The 21803-nt window shown below is 37.3% G+C and overlaps 1 protein-coding gene across 2 annotated transcripts; it reads left to right on the top strand.

Annotated features, from left to right (window-relative positions):
* Window positions 1–722: 722 nt before the first annotated feature.
* On the top strand, window positions 723–21194 carry CDC16 (cell division cycle 16). Of its 2 annotated transcripts, XM_062515076.1 has the most exons (18): window positions 723–770; window positions 3666–3720; window positions 4607–4704; window positions 5197–5235; window positions 6082–6222; window positions 7583–7742; window positions 8373–8467; window positions 9095–9228; window positions 10274–10353; window positions 11928–11977; window positions 12642–12715; window positions 14623–14748; window positions 15497–15649; window positions 16267–16330; window positions 16788–16849; window positions 18920–19055; window positions 19592–19682; window positions 20788–21194. In XM_062515076.1, exons 1-18 carry the CDS (start codon window positions 723–725, stop codon window positions 21051–21053), a joined length of 1872 nt encoding a protein of 623 aa, XP_062371060.1. In that variant the 3' UTR covers window positions 21054–21194. The 2 variants fall into 2 exon arrangements, with proteins under 2 accessions (XP_062371060.1, XP_062371061.1); XM_062515077.1 differs by lacking the exon at window positions 15497–15649.
* Window positions 21195–21803: the final 609 nt, after the last annotated feature.

The raw sequence follows: 21803 nt of genomic DNA, 5'->3' as shown, positions 1-21803 counted from the left end.
TGCCTGGGAGATGCAGGGTTCCCAGAAAACCTCCTGACACACCACCCACCATCCCTGCAAAGTCCTGAGGGAATATTTTCACCACAACGCCGCAGCAGCCGAAGTGGGCTCTCAGGGGATCTCTGTGGGAGCCCTTGGCAGGGACGATCCCGGATTCAAGGGATGTGCTGAGCTGGAAGGGACCCACAAGGATCATCGAGTGCAAGCCCCGGCCCTGCACAGGGCCGTCCCCAAGAACCACATCCTGTGCCTGAGAGAGCTGTCCAAAATCTTCTCGAGCTCTGTCAGGCTTGGTGCAGTAACCACTTCCCTGGGGAGCCTGTTCCAGTGCCCAGACATCCTCTGGGTGAAGAAACTTTTCTTGATATCCAACCTAAACCTCTCCTGACCCAGCTTCAGGCCAGTCCCTCGGGCCAAATTCCACGGACAATCTTTCGCTTCGAAACTGTGAAGAAGCCCCTCACCACAAATTTCTCTCTCTCTCTCCAGTGTGGACTCTAGAGAAAAGTCCCAGGACATGTTTGTTTTGGGGCGTGTGGAGGCAGGAGCCCGCGCGGGGGGACGTCCCCGACGGCCCCAGAGCTCCCGGAACGCCGCGCTCGGGGCGCTGTTTCCGGGAGGGAAGCAGAGAAGGCGGGGGGCAGGTTTGGGCGCTGCACCGGCGGGCGGCCCGAGGTCCCTCGGCGGCTCCGCGATCCAGGGCGGCGCGGGAGGGAGGGAGGATGAACCTGGAGCGGCTCAGGAAGCGAGTGCGGCACTACATCGACCAGGTGAGAGCCCAGCGGGGGCCGCTGGGGAAGGGCTGGTAGGCCCCCGGGTTTTCTCCGAGGAAAAACCGTTCTCGGCGTGCAGTCCGCAGTGAGGGAGGCCGGGGCGGGGTGGGGCGGGAAGAGGTGCTGGCCTCTGCAACGCGGAGAGGGCGTAATTTTGTAATTATGTCCCGTTTTCCCTGGAAGGGGAGGCGGCGGCGGTCAGAGAGGGGTGCGGCGGGCCGGGAGCGCCGCCTGTGCCGTCTGCAGCGGGAGCCGGGGCCTCCCGGTGGGTTTTCCTGGTTTCTCCCTCGTGTGGAGAAGGAGGAGGGGAGCCGCCGTGGGGCTGCTGTGTAGCGAAGGTGTCTTTGCAGGATCCCGCCCTCTCGGGTTGTGCAAGCTGGGCCGTACTTACCTAAGGCAGGGGAAACGGCCTCTATTGCACCAGGGCAAGTTCAGGTTAGGCATCAGGAAAAAAAATCTTTTCGCTGAAGGGGTGATTAGGCATTGGAACTGACTTCGCACGGCATTGGTGGAGTCAGCCTTCTTGGAAGTGGGCATGGCACTTGGTGATATGGTTTAGTGAGTATGGTGGGTTCTGGCAAAGGTCTGACTTGATTATCTTGGATGTCTTTTCCAACCTTAATGATCCTGTGATCGTTACAAAGGGGAATGGATTCAGAGAAGTTAGGTTTAGAATAGATATTAGGAAGAAATTCTTTGCTGTGATGGTGGTGAGGGTGGAGCTTGAAACAGGATGCCTAGAGAAGCTGTGGATGCCCCATCTTTGGAAGTGTTCAATGCCAGGTTGGATGGGGCTTTGAGCAGCCTGGTCTAGTAGAAGGTGTATCTGCCCCTGGTAGGTTGGAACTAGACCTCTTTAAGGTCTCTTACAACCCAGACCATTCTGTGATTCTCTGCCTGGTGATTAAACTGCCCATCACACTCCTGCAATGCTGCGGACAGCTCCTAGGGGCACAGGGTTGGTTTCATTTGTTGATGTATTCAGCAATTATGTTGCTGCAGGGCAAAAAAAAAATACTCAAGAGGAAAAAATGCATTAATAAATTAGGTTAAATGTAGCATCGAACTGTTCTGCTCTCCTTCCAGTTCAGACTTGATGCAGGCATCACTGCTGAGAAAAGGACACCCCTTGAATCAGCAAAGGGATTTCTCTGTGTGGCCAGCAAGTCTGACTGAAAGGCTGATAAGGGACCTAAGCTAATTTAGTGGGTTTGACTGGTTTGGTTTGCAGTTCTTATTTGTGTTAAACTGTGTCACCAAAATGCTTTGCCACACAGCTCTATAGACAGCTGTGCACTTCTGAGGAAGGGGCGTCAGGAGGAACATGAAGTTGCTTTTTTGGGTAATAAGGTGTCATCCTATAGTACTGTAAAACTGCTCAACAGAAGTCATTCAGTGCCTTGTAGGCCAGGATTATACCTTTCTTTTGTGGTGTTGAGATAATAATTTAAATATCTTTTCTTGTAGATAGCTGTTAAATGTGTGGGGGTTGGTTTGTGGGTTTTTGTGGATTCCCCCCCCCCCCCCTTGGGAGTGCAGATTGAAACCAACTATTCTCAAATTTGCTGGATATTATTAATCCCTATCAAGTAGGAAATGTAGGAACACGTGATAGAAGAGACCACGTCTCTTCATGGAGTGTGGTGCTTTATGGGGACTGGGATAACATCAGTGTGTGCATTTCAGAACAGACTGACAGATCTGTATTCCTAAAGCATAAAACAATTTCTGAGGTTCTGAACAAACTCCACAACTGCAATGAATGGTGTAGAAGAGAAGCCATCAAGGCTCTCTTAGTCTTCAGAGAATCGCAGAGTGGTTTGGGTTGGAAAGGACCATAAAGACCATCTGGTTCCAACTCCCTGCCAGGAGTAGGAACACCTTCCACTGGACTAGGCTGCTCAGAGCCTCATCCAGCCTGGCCTTGAACACTTCCAGGGATGGGGCATTCACAGCTTATCTGGGCAACCTGTTCCAGTGCCTCACCACCCTCACAGCAAAGAACTTCTTCCTAACATCTAAACCTACTCTCTTTTCAGTTTTATTTCATTCCCCCTTGTCCTCTTGCTACATGCTTTTGTAAAGTCTTAAAAATCCTTGCAGTGGCAGGGTATTTGTTGGGTGTCCCACGTGTCCTGAGAATAATCTTAGGCTTCACTGCATGGAGTGGGATAAAATGGGACAGTAAGAATTCCTGGTGATCTTCTCAAGGAGATAGTCCCAGCCAGTTCTGTGAGATTTTGCCTGGCACCCCAAATCTGGTGGCTGGGTTAGTGGGATATACCTGCAAATTCTTCTTCTGTCTGATCTCTGGTTGCCACTTTTTCCTATTTCGCTTACTTCTGCCAAACTGGAGTCCTAAGAGTGAAAACGTGTATCCAAGAATAACGGGAAATGCACGCAGGCACTTTGGATTTGTGTGAAATTGAAGCATCTTGACTGAAGAATGAACATTTCTTTATGAGAGATGGTGCTGCTGAAGTTACCTGAAGTAGTTTTGGCGCCCTTTTTTATATATAGTATTCTCTTTCTTCTAAAATGTAGCATTTTTTAAACTGGAGATGGGGATTCTTCCTACTTTTTCAGTGATGGCAATTCAACTAACGACCTATTGCCATACTTAACACAGCACATAACTTTTGTTCAAAGATACCTGCATTTTATTGAACATAAATGAACAACTCCAAATCACTTTTGGATATTCCTCGGAGGTTACCGTATTGGCCCTTTAAAACTATTTTTTAAAGTCACAAAGATCTGAAATGTGAATCACCATTCATTAGAGACTACATGCACAAGATATTAAATCTGACTGACATATAGTGTATTTCAAAATTATCCAGGAAAGCTAACCCCAAAGGAATGCTAATTATTTCTATCATGCTTTTACAGCAACAGTATCAAAGTGCCCTGTTTTGGGCTGACAAAGTAGCTTCACTCTCTCATGGTAAGTGTTTACTTTTTACATTGCATTTTATTAATTTCTTTCTGATAGTGTTCTGTTTTGGTGGTGTTTTAGTGCTGTTTGGCCAAATGTTGACATTTTGAGTTTGGTTTAAGTGCATTTTTGTGATCTTTGAATGCTGTTCTCCTAAACAGAGCAGAGCTCATCTTCCTCCCCTTTTGAACTTGGTGTTAAAATTCATGTTTGAACAAGCCTTAAGGTTTGCTTTCCTTAATAAGAAGCGATAAAACAAGAGTATCAAGAGACCATGGTGGTTTCTCACAGGATTCAGGGTTGCCCTGGGTGACAGGTACAATGTAGGTTTACATTGGGAGGGAGTTGATGCTCTCCATGGCCACCAGCATTTAATGCTTTCTAAAGTGATTCCAGGGACTTGATCCCACAAAGGCTTTGGTTGCCAGTAAGGTAGGAGGGCACTAAGCTGTGCTTCTGAAATTGCAACTCCAAGCTGTGGAAGTCTAGTGCTTTCACTGTTGTGAGATTCCCACTGATCTTTTTATTGACAAAGACATTTATGGGTTGTTTTTTTCTGCCCTGTGTCTAAGAGCAGGGTAACCTGCAATTGCTGCTTTTGTCTGTGTCATTGTTGTCTCCTTCTCATGACACACCTCTGTTATGACATTCTTTGTATCCACTGTCCAGTGCACTATCTGAGGTCTTTTAAGGTTAAAATCTGATTATCTTTTAATTTTAATCTATCACTGACAGATACCATAAGTACTTTATGCATATTTACAAATCAATTGTTTGTATGATGCTAGAGTAGGGGGAAGATACTTCTCTAGCAAAGCAGAAGTGAACATTATGTATTAAAATGTTTGAAGCTGTATTGTAAAACAATGGTTTATAATTTGTTATTTTACTTTAGAGGAACCACAGGATATCTACTGGTTGGCCCAATGTCTTTACCTAACAGCTCAGTATCATAGGGCAGCACACGCCCTTCGATCACGGAAGTTGGATAAGGTAAGTAATTTCAGTCAGACATGCTACTGTTAGCCCTCTTCAAAGGCTCTGCTGCTAACCACAGTGACTTCTTCACCATCACAGCATTATGTTTATAGGAGAAGTAATTAAGAAAGCTGCACTGTTTCCTTTATAAGGCCTTGTGTTCCATCAATCAGGCTTAAAGCGTTGTCCCCAGATAGGGTCACAGAGAAGAGAAAGGGTCCAAGGATGTAACTGCAGGAGGTTTGGGAAGGTGGATTGTCACTTCAGATGTTGTTTCAATTTTATTTCCACACTGATAATGAGTGGTAAAGACAGGAGTCAAGTAAGTGTCCTTTGAGAATTTAATAGTAGAGATAGTGTTACAGGCTTGGTCAGGAAGGACTTTGGTGGTGAAAGTGGTGAAGAAGCCATTGAACTGACAAAGGGGAGAGCAAAAGGAACTCCAGCAGTGTTAGCAAACGTGTTCTTCTCTCTTTATAATTGATGTGTATGAAACTTCTCTTTCAGTTGTATGAGGCATGTCGCTACCTTGCAGCTAGATGTCACGTGAGTACACATTTTAACCTCTACTGGAAACAAACTAAACTAAATAATAGATACATCTTGGGAAGTTTAGGTACCTGATAGGCAGTGTAGATACATATGTTCTTTGGAACAACAGGTTTAAATCTTCTGACAGTTGATTTCAGTTGGGTCACTGGAGTATCCATTGTGGCACTAATCTGAAGAAATCCAACTGATCTTTTTTCCTCAGGAAATACTCTTCTAATATTTTGTGGACAAAGAATGTGAATCATCTTTGTCTCATGTCTTCATATTTACACTTTTATTTGGTTGATTGTAATTTGACCAAGGGAGATGTGATTTTTATGGTTACATAACTATAGTTAGCAGCTTTATACTTCTGTATAAAATGTCACATATAAAAGGTAAAATGCTGCACTTTCAGAGACACACTGAATCAGTTGGTAGATTAAATACAGAAATTTGAAACAGCATAATGTGCTGCTTATAAGAATAAGATGATGGTATTTTAATAAAAGTTATGTTAACTGTTTTTAGGACCATACTTGTTTCTCTGACTGCATAATTCTGAATAATACATTTTTCTGTACATGCTTTATTTTATAATTTTTTGCTTATTTTTATAATTGTATCATTTTTGTGTATTGTAGATGACCAATAAAAGAGCTAACTGCAATTATAAAATGACAAATAAGAAGACATAAGACAAATGACAAATAAGACACATAAGAAAATGCATGCATGAAGAACCTGATAATAAACACTGGTTGTTATAAACTATGCCTTTGAAAAATGATGCCTTGTTTATTGGTGCTTTATGTACAAATTTTTCAAAACCTTGTTTTTTACATGCACGTGTTTGGTTAGTATGCTGCAAAAGAGCATCAACAGGCCTTGGATATTCTTGATATGGAGGAGCCAATCAACAAACGACTTTTTGAAAAGTACTTGAAGGATGAAAGTGGGTTGAAAGATTCTACCACAGACTGGGAAATGTCACAGTCCTCAGTAAGTGACATTATTTTTAAAAATATTTTTGTAGAAAAAAAAAAAACCCTGTGAAGTCAGAAAGTGATTTCACTGGTCTATGAATCTGAAACTGCATTAAAGCTTTCTTGTTGTGTGTAAACATTGTGTGTTAGCTCGCCTGTATGAAAATAACTCAGTATGCAAAAATAAACAGTGCTTTTCAATGTCTTATAAATTACTTGCAGACACTTTGCAGGAACTTAATGATCTAGCATTGGTTTGTACAGTCTTTTAACTCTTTCTTGATAATGTATGCTAACATTGCTTTCAGTTGGGCTGCAGGTTCTGAGATAAGAAAGCTATTTTTTTTTCTCCTCCGATTATTTTTAGTGAAATACTTCATAATCCCTCAAGTGTTGTTCTCAGTGGGATATTCTTTGATCACATTTGTGAAAATTATATGAGGTAAAGGTGAAATTTTTGAAGCTCAGTAAAAAAATTGTGTGTAGACGCAGTTTAAAGAGATTGTTATGATGTGTAGGCTGAAGAGCCTGTGAAGAGTCATTAATTTCAGAGGTACAAATTAAAATTTATTAGCTGAAATTACAGTGTAGGTGACTGACAGATGGCATTTTCCCTGTAAGACTGAAGTAGCAGAGTGGGTTACATGTGAACTGATTTTAAATGCTGGTATAATGGCATTAAAGGACTGTTTAGTCTTATTGCAGAGTTGGGTAATGTGTTAACTTTTTCTTTTGTTGACACTTCAGTGGCCTTCTGACTGAACTAAATACCTATCAAATTAATTTGGAAAGAACATGTTAGTTAATAAACATTGTAGCACAACTTGTAATTATGGGCTTTCACTATTTTCTTTTAAGAAATACCTATGTTTTGGATTGGAAACAAGGATATATTTTTCTGTTCAGAACAACTGAGTCCATCGATTTGGCCTTTTTCATCTCTGCTGTTGTCCTTCTTGTCTTGCGTGAAATGTGTGGTTTAATGGTCAGCTAAGAAGTGTACTGCCTTTGGAAGTGACAATTTCTCTATGTTGGATATGAAGGGCATTTAGTATAATTAGGTTACAACTAATTTAGTATAATTAGGTTACAACTATGAGAGAGCTGGATGCCAGAATTAGAAATGATAAACTCTGTCCTCCTGTTGTTTATTTCGAGCATGTGTTTGTTTGGCAGTAGGTAACCTGACAGAGCATTCTTTGGATTTTTCTTTGAGATAGTAGGGACAACTTTTTATTTAAAGACAATGCTAGAAAACTAAGTTCTAACATATATGAAATACTTTTTACTTTCCAGGGAGCACATTTGATTTGTGCTCAAAACTAAATTGCAAATACTGATACAGTCTTTGACCTCCAGTCCTGTTTTTCCACCAGATTAAGAGCTCTATATGCCTTTTACGAGGGAAGATCTATGATGCTTTGGATAATAGAACCCTGGCAACTTACAGCTACAAAGAGGCCTTGAAGCTTGATGTTTACTGCTTTGAAGCATTTGATCTGCTAACATCACACCATATGCTGACAGCACAGGAAGGTCTGGAGAGAAGTATTTCTCAAATACAAGTAAAATTAACCTGCTTTCTCAAGATGTGTTTTCCTGGATAAAAGTTAAGGCAATACAACACGTAACAGACTTCAAAATGTTAAGAATAGAAAATGTATTAAATGAGTGAAAATTACGATTTGCACAAATTTGCATTTGAACTTTAATTTTTCAGTCCTGCCATGCTAGGTGTTTAAAGAAACACATTAATACAGCTGTCTTGCTTGTTAGTTCCTGAAGCTCTTCTGCTCTGCCCACCCAAAATTTTGTCCTGTGTTCTCAATTTCACAGACTTTGAACCAATTAAACCATCCTAGGGTTTGCGTAGGCATTAGTTAATAGACCATTCTAAGTGATAACATTTGACATGTGGAGTAAATAAAAATAATGGTGTGTTATTTAATCTTTATTATATTTTCTTTTAAAGTGTAGAAGGAATAACTAATCAATCCTTAATTTCCAAAATTAGTAGTATTATCTGTTTCAGTGTATCTGTACTGTTACAGTCCTTGCAGTTGGGATGACCGTAATAAAATCCTTTGCATATCTAAGTTTTTGAAATGTTGGATCTTGCTGTGTTTTCTGTAATATGACCACTTCAGTGTGTTTTAATTCATACAGAAAAAGAACTCCTTGAATCTCTACCTCTTAATAGACAATGTACAGAAGAAGAACAGGAATTGCTTCACTTTTTATTTGAGAATAAATTGAAAAAGGTAAATCCCAAAAATCTGGAGAATTGATTGAAAGTCTTGACTTAGGGTGTAAATTTTCTTGGATCCCATTTATTCTGAGCATTAAAATAAATATGGACTTAGTAATTTTAAAATTTTTTTATGCCATACATCTCACTTCATGCAGTAGTGTATGCAGTTCAATTTTCTGTTTATTGTTTTCTGCTGTGGTGACAACTTGAGATTCTGAAATGGTTTTGAAAATTTATTTGAGAAACTTCTAGGTGGGGAATAAGAATGTTAATAATGTAGACGAAACGCCAATTACCTGAAAATATTTGGCTATAACAACATCATTCCAGACTATTCTTATCCAAAGATAAGATGATAAGGAGCACTAAAAATATATATTGCTTAGTTTTAATTTCTGCAGCCTACATGAAACCTATTGATTATGGCAAGCATCTTTTGTGTTCTAAATGAGCTTTTAAGTAAATTTGAAAGAAGCTTTTTACCAAATACAGGTTTTATGGACTTCCAGTTTAAAAATAAAAATGATAAGGATTTTAAAGCTTCTTAAGCATTCTTTTAGGACTAAAAATATCAATACTTATACCATCTGATTTTAGTTTAGTTTTTGTTTCAAATATTGCTTCATTTGTCTTTCAGTATAATAAACCCAGTGAAACACTGATTCCTGAATCAGTAGATGGTCTTCAGGAAAACCTGGATGTGGTAGTATCCTTAGCAGAAAGGCATTATTACAACTGTGACTTCAAAATGTGCTACAAGCTTACTTCAGTGTAAGTGTACAAGGCAACTTTCAGGTTTTTTTCTCATGTGGTGGAGTGTAATAATTATGCCTGGAATTACAGGAAATATTGTTGTTCAATGGGTAAACATACATAATAACTCGATATGTATTGCAATATACATGTCATGTGTTATATGTGTCTCTGGTATTTAAAATGTGCAGTTTGTGTCTGGCAAGACATGGTATTTTTATTTGACATATCAGAAGTATCCAAGGTAAAACTTGGCTCAATCAGCACTGTGCTAACCTCCCTTCATCCATCCTCTTCCTTATTCTGGTACCTTCAATTTTGTGTGCTTTTTGCCTACTTCTTGTTTGGCCTTCAGAATGACCTGGTTTGAATCGGTTGGTTTGTTAGGAATTTTGATTTCTCTGGCCAATTAACAGTTGCAATGTTATTGACAATTATATCAAACGATATAATTAATTCAAATGCTAGCACGTTATTTCTGATTTTGATGGCTGAATGTCATGTGTCAGTTGTTACACAGCCTGGGCATGTGCTGCTGCTTGGGTCAGAGAGCTCAGAACACTGCCATGGTTTGCTTCTCAGCTACTGTCGGTCTGGACTCATGGATGTGCTTCTGAATGCCACAGGAAACAAAATTTTATAACTGAGCTAAATGTGACTCCGAAGGCATACTGCCTGTTGTTAACCTCAGGAAGTTGAGGACTTGCTTGAAAGTTGCTGTCAAATTAGGGAAAAGATTAACAGAAACGTTGTTGTTTGCTGTCTGCTGGTTAAATTTGAAGTGGCCTGCAAAACAACAAAAGCGTTTTATTCTGATTTTCTAATTGTATATTCAACTTGAAAGAATTTTCTGTTATCCTGTTTTGTTAAGCTAAATTAACTGTTATATTTCTGGTCTGAAGAGAGCCTTTATTATGCTGTTAATAGTTGTCTTAGTCGCAAATAGTTTTCTAATGCCTAAAGTGGTAATTAACTGGAATATTACATGCTATACAAGCAGTTTGCTTTTAACACATTAAAGTTTTTGAAATGTGCATTACAGTTTTATTAACTTTTTTTTTAGAGTGATGGAAAAAGATCCTTTCCATGCAAATTGTTTACCTGTACATATAGGGACACTTGTGGAACTTAACAAAGCAAATGGTAAGGAATGCACCATTTAATATAACTCAACAAAAAGATGTAGAGCCCCAATTTTAATAAAGAGTTAAAGATGCCAAGAAGCCTCCTTATATACCATTTGAAAAATTAAACATATTTTTCCTCTTACCTGCTGTTTCAAGAAAACAATGGTAACTGGTAAAGAAGGGAATTGCAGAGCTGACAGCAGGGTTGAGGGTTAGGGGGAAGTAGATGTGCAAAGAGTTCATGGTCATGAGTGTTGCTATCTTTTAACCACTGGACTGTGTAGCCAGCAGGCCCGTGAACCACTCTGCCTCATCCCTGTCATTGTGATTTCTGTTTCCAGGTGATCTTTGTACAGTATCTGGCTGTACTTTTCTGCTCAGCTATAAAATATATGAAATTAAACCAGAAAGAACTCTTCAGCAGTTGTGTATGCTTTGGTGGACATGATTATTCTGTGATGGAAAAAATTCTAAGACTCTCCTTGTCTTTGTTGTTGTTAAGGCCTCTCTTTAGTTCAAACAAATTAATAATCATTCAACACCTTCATTGGAATTACAGTAATAGTCCACTTGCAGCTGGGGTGGCTTTTTCTCATTCCAGACTGCATATAAATCAAGTGAGCAGTTTGAATGTCTTTAAAATCAATTGGAAAATAGAATAAGGAGCTCATATGCTGTGCAGTCTCTTGGGATGATGCATTGTATATACATAGGTCATTAGATGTACTGGTGCTTCTTGTTGATTAATGAATGTACCTCCCAGTTATTTTACAGTTAAGTACCTCTGAAAATGGGGCCAGTACTCTGATTTTTCTTCTAAATCTGCCTTGAGAAGCATTAGCTACATAAGTTAATAATTTGTAAGCCAGTTGTAATATTTTTTTTTTCTGGAGCTGACAGTTGATACAAAGTGCTCCAGGACAATCTCATTGGTTTAAGAGCACTGTGCTCTGAAGAAATAGAAACTTTACGTGCCATAATGGTATTTCCTTTGAAATTGCATAGGCAATAGAATTGTTGTCCTGTATCTGATTACTGCTGCTATTATTAGAAAATCTGTAGTAAATTATTCCAGTAACTAGAATTATTATTTAACTTAAAAAGTAGTCACTTGGAATTATTCCAAATAATATAATAATTTATTTGCTTTTGTCCTATTTTCAGCATATTAATGCACAGGACTCTACTTTGAAATGGATCTAGCCAGTATGTTATTCCTTTTAGATGTAGGAAGTTGAATAGTGTTTTACCTTGACAAGGTACATTCAAGTGTAATACTACTGGCATTTATTTTAATGTTTGTTAATGACCTAAGTTGTTGCAGAATTCTTAAAGGGTGGGAAGTAGAGCTTATTTGTGTGTTCTGAAGACTTATGGGTTGTTTTGGTTGGGTTTTCTTTAGCTAATTGCAAAAGTAAATCTATTTTAAGGCAGTTTGAAGCATTGCCACTAAAAGAAAACATTTTGTTCACTTGTGGATTAATAGTGTTAGATGTTATGTATATTTTATATAGAAAGCTAAAAGACTTGAAACATCTAAATATTTTAGTATGTTTTCATTTTCTTTTCTTGTTTCTTCCCACTATATAGAGCTTTTCTATCTTTCTCACAAACTGGTGGACTTGTACCCAAATAATCCTGTAAGTTGTTCTAAGTTTTTTTTGTCAGGTAATTTCTTTCTTAGGTGAAAGCACATATAAGTTGTGGTGTATTGGTTTGAGCTACAGAATTCAAGATCTGTTTCGGGATGAAGCTTGTAGAAATGGTTCACTCCTTTTATTTTTCTCTGCATTGTAATTTCCTCATGCCAAGTTTATTTTTATAAAATTAAGTACCTGTAAAAGGTATTCAGTGTGAGTTATTTACTTTGTTTAATAATGCAAAGCAAATGCTACAGTAATAAATGTCTACATGTCTCTGAGCAACTTCTTCCAGTGTTTGATCACCTTCACAGTAAAAATTGTTGTTCTTTGATTTGATCTTAATTTTCTGTGTTGCAACTTGCACATATTGCTTCCTGTATTATCACTGCACCCCTGAAAAGAATCTGGCTCTACCATTAAATAACTGAGGAAAGCAGTAAGCTTTTCACTTGGCTCTCTTCATGAGGCTGAGTAAGCCCCAGTTAGAAAGGTACATGCCAGTTCCAGCTTGTCTGTAATACCAAATAATTTGAAGAGTTGACTGTGATTTCAGTTAAAATGTTCCTAACTTCTCTAATTATGGTGTCTGCCTCTCTTTTGATGCTTCACTAAAATGAGTGTGATGTATCTAATAATACTCTATTTTGGTTTAAATGTGTAGGTGTCGTGGTTTGCAGTTGGATGCTATTATCTCATGGTTGGCCACAAAAACGAACATGCTAGAAGATATCTCAGGTAATTTTTCTTTGTGTTTTCCTTAGTGAATCTGTTACTTACTTGCAATGTAAACATTTAATGTTCATGATTGCTTGTAAGCTCATAAAGAGAAGCCTCAATAAACTGGTTACTACTTAAATACTTTTGTTGCCACCCTATTTTTGGTGTAGCAATTTAGACTGCATCTGTGGAGGTACCAGTTCAGTCTCCCTCATTTATAAAGTTTCTCTCTAGGCAGTCACCTTCCTCTTCTAGGCAGGTGTTGTCCCTGCAGTCACTCATGCTGCTGAGTTAACTATAGCTGTAGGTGACCAGTTTTCAGTTGAGGGACACTCAGGCATTCTACCAGGTTCAGGTTTCATATCTGAAAGGGAAGAATTATATGGAAAATTCTGACATTTGGCTGTCCAGTTCTTTCTGTGCACAAACAACAGTGGGATTTTTAGGTTTGATCAATGCTGTTTCCTGTATGTGTAGTGAATATCAGCACTGGGGAGCAGGACATTGCTGTGAAGTAGGGCATTTGTTCTGCTGCTGTAAGCTTAAACTGAGAAGGCATAAATTAACCTGTTAGACTAATTTTTCCTGAGACCTTTACAGACAGTGTGTGTAAAGATGGGTTAGTCATTTAAACTTTTGAAATGCCTGGTTATTACAAGTAAAATAGCTAAATTCCTTACAAGTAGCACTGTGAAATTCTTCAGGTACCTGTCCTGAGTGATATATTTGGTTTTGGTACTGAAATAAAAAACATCATAAATGTACAAACATCCCTAGGCAGCAAGAAAGGATCTGTAGATGTGTTGAAGAGAAAAACAAACAAACCAAAAAACAACAAACATGAAAATTCAGGGTAGTTCTGGCAAAAGGTCTGCTAAAAGTGAAATAGTAACAAGATGCTTAAATTTCTTGGAGAATGTTAGTGTAAAGCTGACAATGCTAGGGACAACTCTGGGCTGCACAGTGGTTTCCAGAAAAGAAACTTGAAGACACAGTCAAGTACCCACATATCTTTCATTGCTGTCATGGGTGGCAGGATATAAATGTTTGAGTATGTAAAGTTTTGTCTCAGAAGACAGAGAACAAACTGTTCTCTAGGGTCGGTGATGAGAAATAATGAGTTTGACTGTGACAGGCAAAATTTAGATTATATGTTAGGGTGGGAAAAAAAGTTTTTAAGGATAGTTAAGCAATATGATAGAATACTTATGGTACATGTATTTTCTCCATGTCAGAAGCTTTTAAGAAAAGACTGGGCACACTTGTTATGAGCTGTTTAGTTATGAATGCCCTTGCCTTCAGATTCAGAAAATAACCTACTTCAGCTTTCTAATGTTCTTGTCAAGTTCAGCTTTCTGTAAAGTCTCCAGGTTGATGTCTTGATGCTTAGGTTGCAGTTTTCAGCTCAAGATTTGACTGACACTTTGTATACTTCTCTGATGCACAGCCTGTGATGTAAGAAATGCTCATTCTTCAAGGCGAGTGCAATTAGATGGCCAAATTTCAACCTAAGTGTTCATTTGGTATTTTCACATCCAGCTTCTTAAACTTGGATTTGATAGACTATATTTATTTCAAAATATATACCTAGGATTTTGCAATGAGTTCTGAGTCACTGCTAATGTTTTCTGTATTTTACTTAATTAACCTACTATATAATTGTTTATATTCACTAATATCAAATAATTCCTCCTGTCTGTGAAAAGCAGCAGAAATATTAAAATCAATTCACAAGAATGTGTGAAATTTCTAAGTGGTGAATAGTTTGAACTTTTAAAATGAACTTTGTTTACCACTGGTCGCTACAGACAATTATCTTAATAGATACCCAACCATGTGGCATAGCATTGCTATCTAAGTAGTCATCTGAAGCAGATGAAATTTAATTTCAGCTGTGTTTACTTGTGACTTGCTCTTGTCTTTAGCAAAGCTACTACACTGGAGCGAACCTACGGTCCTGCATGGATAGCATATGGACATTCATTTGCAGTGGAGAGTGAGCATGACCAAGCAATGGCTGCATACTTCACAGCTGCACAGCTCATGAAAGGGTCTGTACAAATATCATATTTGGGAAGAGTCAAATGAATCCATAAGTAGTATGGAATATTAACTCACATCCCTTTAAACAGTAGCATTGTATTTGCAGCAATTATCTGGTAGAGAACAAGGGAGAAAAATAGAATTTATCCCATATAATTTAACCATCTGCATTTAACCACATTATTTGCGATTACTGTTCTAATTTTATAAGTTCTAAAGTCAAGTTTTATATATAGGTAATCTAAGTTCTACCTGAACATCTTCTGAAATTTGTGAATCATGGTTATCATACAACCTCATCAACTGCTATATAGTAATAGCTTGAACAGCTCTTTACGCTGTGGGAGGGAGTTGTAAAATGAATTGTGAACCAATTGTGTCATACTGCGTATAAAACTATCATGCGTGATTGAGTTTACTAGTAAATGAAATTCTTTTATTGATTACTTCTTCCATATTCTATTTGTAAATTTAATGTATTAATGAAATAAGGGGAAAAAACATTAGAACTAAACTTAAATGCTGAGAAAATACATGTGATTGTAAAGCAGGTTACAATTACCTATTGGAGTTCAGTCTCTTGTTAAACAGGAATGTAAAGTCTTTTAAACTTCCCCTTAGGTTAACAGTCCATTTAAATCAGCTTTTACTTGGATGTACATAAACATATGCAATCAGCTGGCATGTCTTTATAGTTTGTGACTCCATTCTTGACAACCACACAAACAAACATGCACTTTGTTTTATGGTTTTTAGATGTCATTTGCCAATGCTCTATATAGGACTGGAATATGGTTTGACCAACAACTCCAAGTTGGCCGAACGGTTTTTCAGCCAAGCTTTAAGCATTGCACCTGAAGATCCTTTTGTGATGCATGAAGTTGGAGTGGTAGCATTTCAAAATGGAGAGTAAGCTTACAAAATATGATCAAATACTATCTTAAACAGAATTATTCTGAATTGTAATGTGCTGAATTGTAATGTAATGTAAGACATCTACTACAGTACTTATCTTGAACTATAGTGTCTTTTGGTTATAGTTTAGATGATGTTCACCTTAAACCCTTGCTTTCTACATAATTCCTCCTTGCTTAAGATTGAACAAGAACAGAACTTAATGCTTGAGGAACATCCAGAGATTGATGCTGTCTTCCATGTGCTTGTCATTGTGTAGTTGAATGCCTGAAAAGGCATCTATCTGCACACATACTATAAAATTTTGTACAGCAAAACAGTTTGTCAGCTCAGGAGGTTCCAAATATTTCCTGAGGAAAAAACCCTAACCTATATAAAAAGTGTTTAGTCAGTATATTTAGCTTGATTCTTTTTTTTTTAGTTTTGCCTTGTTAACTCTTAGGACCACAATGCAAAATGTAGCCAAATGTAAATTACTGGGCTTTATATCTAATTTCACTCATATGATGAAATAATGTCATAGAAATCTTTCTCAAATACAGTTTTCTGTACTGCTAATGAAAACTCTTCACTAATTTACTTTTATTTTCCCCCTCCCCTCCAATCCTTAGCTGGAAAACTGCAGAAAAGTGGTTCCTTGATGCACTGGAAAAAATCAAAGCTATTGGAAATGAGGTATTTATTCTAATAACATGCAAGGTCATGAATTTATAAAACTCCAGCCAATTCTGTAATGGCTTGTTACAAAACATGTTGTACTTATTTTAAGATAAAAGTAACACAGTATAAATTTTATTTTAAAACTGTCTGTGGTGCTCCTAGGCTGAGACTTGACATGACTTTTTCTAGTTAAGTAGAAAACAAGTTTTGTTTGGTTTGCATCAAATTTTAATGTCACTGTTCCTTTGAAGGAATATTATTGGCTTTGCAGACATAAAAAATAAAAAATCAGTTATTCAATAAATATTTTGAGATTGCGTGTTTTGTTAGTTTAAAATGTTTGTGGTATTTTTCTTGATCATAAACAAAATTCCCTATTCATTTGTATGTTGGTTTTGTTTTTTTAAAGTAGACAAAATTTAGTTACAGTCTAGGAAGCTGAAGTTATTTGAATTGTTGCATTATTTTGCAGGTAACAGTTGATAAGTGGGAGCCTTTATTGAACAACTTAGGACATGTCTGCAGAAAACTCAAGTAAGCAGAGAGTACTGGAGCTCCATTTCTCTATAATGCTGCACAAATGTGTGTTCTCTCTCCTTTATATCAAGGTTGTTTAATACATGAGAGCAGTGTAGAATTACCCAGCAAGAACAAGATTCTCTAAATCAGCTTGTGAACATAACATCCTTACATCCTGTTTATTACACAAAAATTAAAGAACTTAATGTAAAATCCTTTCTTTAACTATTGGTTCTTATTAGGGAATTAGTTGTAAGCTTTTAGATGCTTGTATGGGTATGAATTTTAACTCTCCACTGTACCAATCCTCACATACTGAAATATGTCCACTGATTTAATTAACATAAAGATGGTTTGTGCCAATTAATTGTTTGTATTAGCACTTTTTTTACTGAAGAGAAATATTCAGTGACTTTATAACACAGCAAAGGAATCTTACTTTATGGTTTTTACCACAAAACTATTTAATATTTCATTTCATGTTTCTATTTCATGAATAGAAAAAGTGCAAAGTACATATACAAACTTTAACAGTTTTAACATAGAGATGTTTCCTCATTAATTACCTTAATCTGACTTTAACCAATGCTTTCTTTTGTTCAACGATGCAATTTTTAAAAAATATTTTAGTGCTTTTAATTGCTCAATTGGTGTACACTGTAAGTTTTGTTTCCAAGCTGCTAATGGGAATGTGATTATGGTAGATGAAAGCTGTACTTCTGCCTTGGCGTTGGTAGTAATTGCTTTGTGCTTGAATTGCCAATTAGTCTTCATTTTCATTATGAAATAAGGGTGTATAACAGTTACTCCTTGTGCCAAGATCAAACAAAGGGCACTGTTTCCTAAATCTGTTCATGAGTATAATTGCAGGGTTTTTTTCAAATACTTTTGTTTATAATTACTTCTGTCTTTTTAAAATTTCTACAGTAAGTTACTAACTGCTTACATCGTGCATAGTGCAACTTCTAATATTTGCTCAAGTTCAGAAAGCAAAGCTAATACATTTTTGCTTGTAAACCTTGTAAATCATCTCCCAAGAAAATCAAGGTGAGAATTTAGGAAGCTGTACATATATTTTGACATCTTAAAAACTCTGTAATAACTAATTTAGTAGTGTCCATAATGCATAATATGGCTATTACAAAAAACTTACTGGATATATGTCTACTCACTAGTATTATGTGGTTGAAATTTGGAAGCAGTATATTCAAATACTGTGGTAGTCAACTGAATGTGTAAATACTATGAGTCAAAATGAAATTGAAATCATGTGAAAGGTTTGTGCAGCAAGCGAATGGTTACATCATTTTTCACCCTCCACTGTTACTTGATGCCCTCTAGCAACTTCATGTGTTGGTCATTGCACAACTTCATTATCACTTTAGGTGTTAAATTTTCTTGTGAACAGGTGATATCTATCTTTATTTTTAACTATGTAGAACTAGGATGTCAAATGTGACAATTTGATTTCTCAGAGTAATGTTGTAGTGTACATTTAATCCCTGTCTTATGAAATAACAAATGTGATAATCAGTGTAATTAATAGATAATTTTCAAAGACATGTTGGTATTTGATAGATATCATGGATATGTGTAATCCTCCTTTTCTGATAGAGCATGTTGGAAAATGACGAAGATGCAGCTCTTAAGGGTTGTGAGATTTTTGCCCAGAGAGCTTTTCTCAGTTTGAATCATGTGTAATATAGTCTCATACTGCTCCTTCTCTCCCTTGGGAATGCAAACGAAAGCTACAGAAAGAAAGTCAGTTCTACAATGAGCAGCATTAAATATCTAAAGCAGTTTACCATATCAAACACTAAGATCTCCAAATGGGACCTAGCTGTAGGCAGCTGTTGTGCTAAATAAGGAGAGCAGTGATTTCTCAATTACGCTGAGGAATAAAACTGTCGATATCCATGAGTCTTTTGTACATTCTATTATTATATTCAGAGTGTGAAGCAATAATTTTAAAGTTCTGGCACAATTGTGTTGTGCTTTGCTAATAAAAATACCCACAGGGTACTGTAAAAACACCTTTCACCATGAAGCTTACTAATAGATCTCCCCTTAACTTAACCCTAACAGGAAGTATGAAGAAGCACTGGAATACCATCGCCAGGCTCTGGTATTAATCCCTCAGAATGCTTCTACTTACTCTGCCATTGGCTACATACACAGCCTCATGGGCAATTTTGAAAGTGCCATTGACTATTTCCACACGGTACGTAACTGGCTTCAGCTGAAGGGCAAGTCACAGATTCTGTTATTTCCTGTTTCACTCTGGTTTGGCTTTAGAGCAGACAACGAGCCTCCAAATGAGTTTTCACTTTATAATCTTAATTTGTTTTTTTCTTAAATCTTCTGTATTTTATTGATTAGGTAAAAAAAATGGCCTCTTTGGCAAACTTGGAATTGCAATTTACGTTTTCTCATGCACCTGAAATAATTTTAAATACTTCAAACCTAGACATTTTACAGTAAGTAAACATCAGCATATGTTATATCTCATGATATGTGAATGATTTCCTGTCTGTATATATGTTCTTTTCTGGTTTTGTTTTTGTGCTTTCCTTGCATACTGCTTCAACCACTTCATATGATGATGCTAGTTTGGTTGTGCAATGTTTTGCTTTTACAGTGAAGACTATACTCAGCATCATGGAACAACAAACCAACAAACTGAACTATTGCGGACTTAAGATGTAAATGTTTTTATTTGCTGCTCAATACTTTTTACTGCCTTTTTTTTTTAAATAGGCACTTGGTCTCAGGCGGGATGACACATTTTCAGTCACAATGCTTGGACACTGCATAGAAATGTACATTGGTGATTCTGAAGCCTATATTGGTAAGTCTCTAACTTATGTGTCTCTTAAAGGCATTGAGTCCTTTGACAGGAGTGTTATGTCAAGAAGGACTGCCTACCACTACCTAATTAACTCACAAAGTAGAGGATGTTTTGGTTTGGGGTTTTAGTTGTTTTTTTAAATGGCTAAGTGAGTCAGAACTTAGCAGCAATTGCAGATGACGACTGGTTTTTGTGAGCATCATGACAGTAAACTCTCATCAGCATAAAGAAAGGAAACACTTTGTCATTAAAGGTGTTGATAGTTTCTTTTACAGAAAATACTGATTTTTGGCATCTTAGATCACAAAAGGAATGGGGGAGAAATTAAACAGAGGTATGGTGTTAGGAAATCAGAGCACTAATGCTAATGTTGTAGAGCAAGGTATTTATACCTCATCAAAACTTGTCTCTGTGGAGACAGAATAGGTTCTTCTGACTTCAAAAATACAGCTTTATATATGGTAAAAAAGGGCTTCATAATAGTAATACATTATATTGCCATAGGTTTAAATTTTCTATGAAAGTTTTTTCTCCGCAAAAAAACTTCTATATTATTTTAGATTTCTGCTTCATTGAATTTAGTGATTTGTTTGTAGTGAACACAGTTATGTCCTGTCAGGCATCTTAAGAAGGCTGAAGCCTTAAAAGTAAAATCTGTCTGTGTGCTGTAGTGCTTTTCCTGCAGATTTTTCAAACAATTGAATCAGATGTTTCTTCTCAATATTGCCTTGCTCCATATGTAGTCATTTAACACATCTGGAAGAACCATGCAGCCATGTGATATGCATTAATGCAAACCAAGCTGTGTGTAACTTAAACAAGAAAAAAAGCCCCTTGGAGAATTGAGAAGGGAATTGGCAGTTACTTCTCAAAACAGACTTTTGAATCTGTGTTGTGCCTTTTGTATTGTGCTTTTTTGAGAAAGGAGGCTGCTGAGGTTTTTCAGAACAATTCATTCAGCTTCAGTCATTAAGCAGCAACAGCAGCAGCTCCTTGATGGTCTGAAAGCAGAGAATTATAGTAGTTTCTGAATGATAGCTTCTTTGAGATTACATTTTTGGGAATATTCATTTGAAATAAACTAATGGTTTGTCTGTTTTCCTAGGAACAGAGATCAAAGACAAATTAAGATGTTATGACTTTGATGTACACACAGTGAAGACATTAAAGAACATAATTTCACCTCCCTGGGACTTCAGAGAATTTGACATAGAAAGACAAACTCTGGATGAAAGTGGCATAGTAACATTAGAGACGTCAAATCAAAGGAAAAGTACAGATACCAGTCGCCCATTGGAAGAAACATTTGAGATTGAAATGAATGAAAGTGATATGATGTTAGAAACATCAATGTCAGACCATAGTACGTGACCATAAATACTGGTAGAGAGTTCATTTTGTCTAACTGTAGTATGCTTGTTTTAGCATTTTTGTTATGGTGTTGTACTCTCATGAATTTGCTATTTTTTATATGAATTCAAACTACTATGTACTTAACACCAGGAGTTTTACTGTTCCTTCTTTATAAATATTCCTTTCCTGATAGCACTGTCATGAATTCCCATCTGAATCAAGAAGACCTCATTGCATCGATGCAGATCATATACATAGTTTGAATCCAGAGTACTGTCTATTTTTCACGTGCCTGTGCATTACTGAACATGAATTCAAGTTTTAGACACAACTGCACTTTGGAATTCAAGGGTATCAAGGGAGGAAAAACTTGGGGAGCAAGCTATCTGTAATTGCACACACACTCACTGTGGAAATCTGTTGGGTCCAGGTGATCCTATTGATTTCCTGTGAGGACCAGCACAGTAGTGCAGAGAAGTCTGGTTCTGTCCCAGTGACAATGGGATTTGTGCTGTGGTTCCACAAAGGGAACTGGAGATGCCCAAATTTCCCTTCCATATGTTATAAAATATGGATTGGACTTTGCATTGAGTGCAAAATTCAATACCAATCCCATATATTCTTAAACATGAGAAAATAAGGTGAACAAAAATGTTTTACTTCCTAGTTCTAAAACAATTCACCCAAAGTTGCACATTCTCCTGAAAAACATAGTATGAGTCATAAGTCTTAAGAGAAAAAGTATCCAAGCAGAGCTGGAAAAATTAA

Source organism: Cinclus cinclus, chromosome 2 (genome assembly GCF_963662255.1).
Source record: "Cinclus cinclus chromosome 2, bCinCin1.1, whole genome shotgun sequence".
NCBI classification, from domain to species: Eukaryota; Metazoa; Chordata; class Aves; order Passeriformes; family Cinclidae; genus Cinclus; species Cinclus cinclus.
The sequence above is the reverse complement of the archived record's forward strand: the minus strand, read 5'-3'. Positions and strand labels throughout refer to the sequence as shown.

Coding starts and splice junctions, on each gene's coding strand:
- CDC16 (XM_062515076.1), top strand. CDS start 723: ATGAACCTGGAGCGGCTCAGGAAGCGAGTGCGGCACTACATCGACCAG. Junction 4,705..5,196: donor GATCACGGAAGTTGGATAAG/GTAAGTAATTTC, acceptor CTTCTCTTTCAG/TTGTATGAGGCATGTCGCTA. Junction 16,850..18,919: donor CATGTCTGCAGAAAACTCAA/GTAAGCAGAGAG, acceptor TAACCCTAACAG/GAAGTATGAAGAAGCACTGG.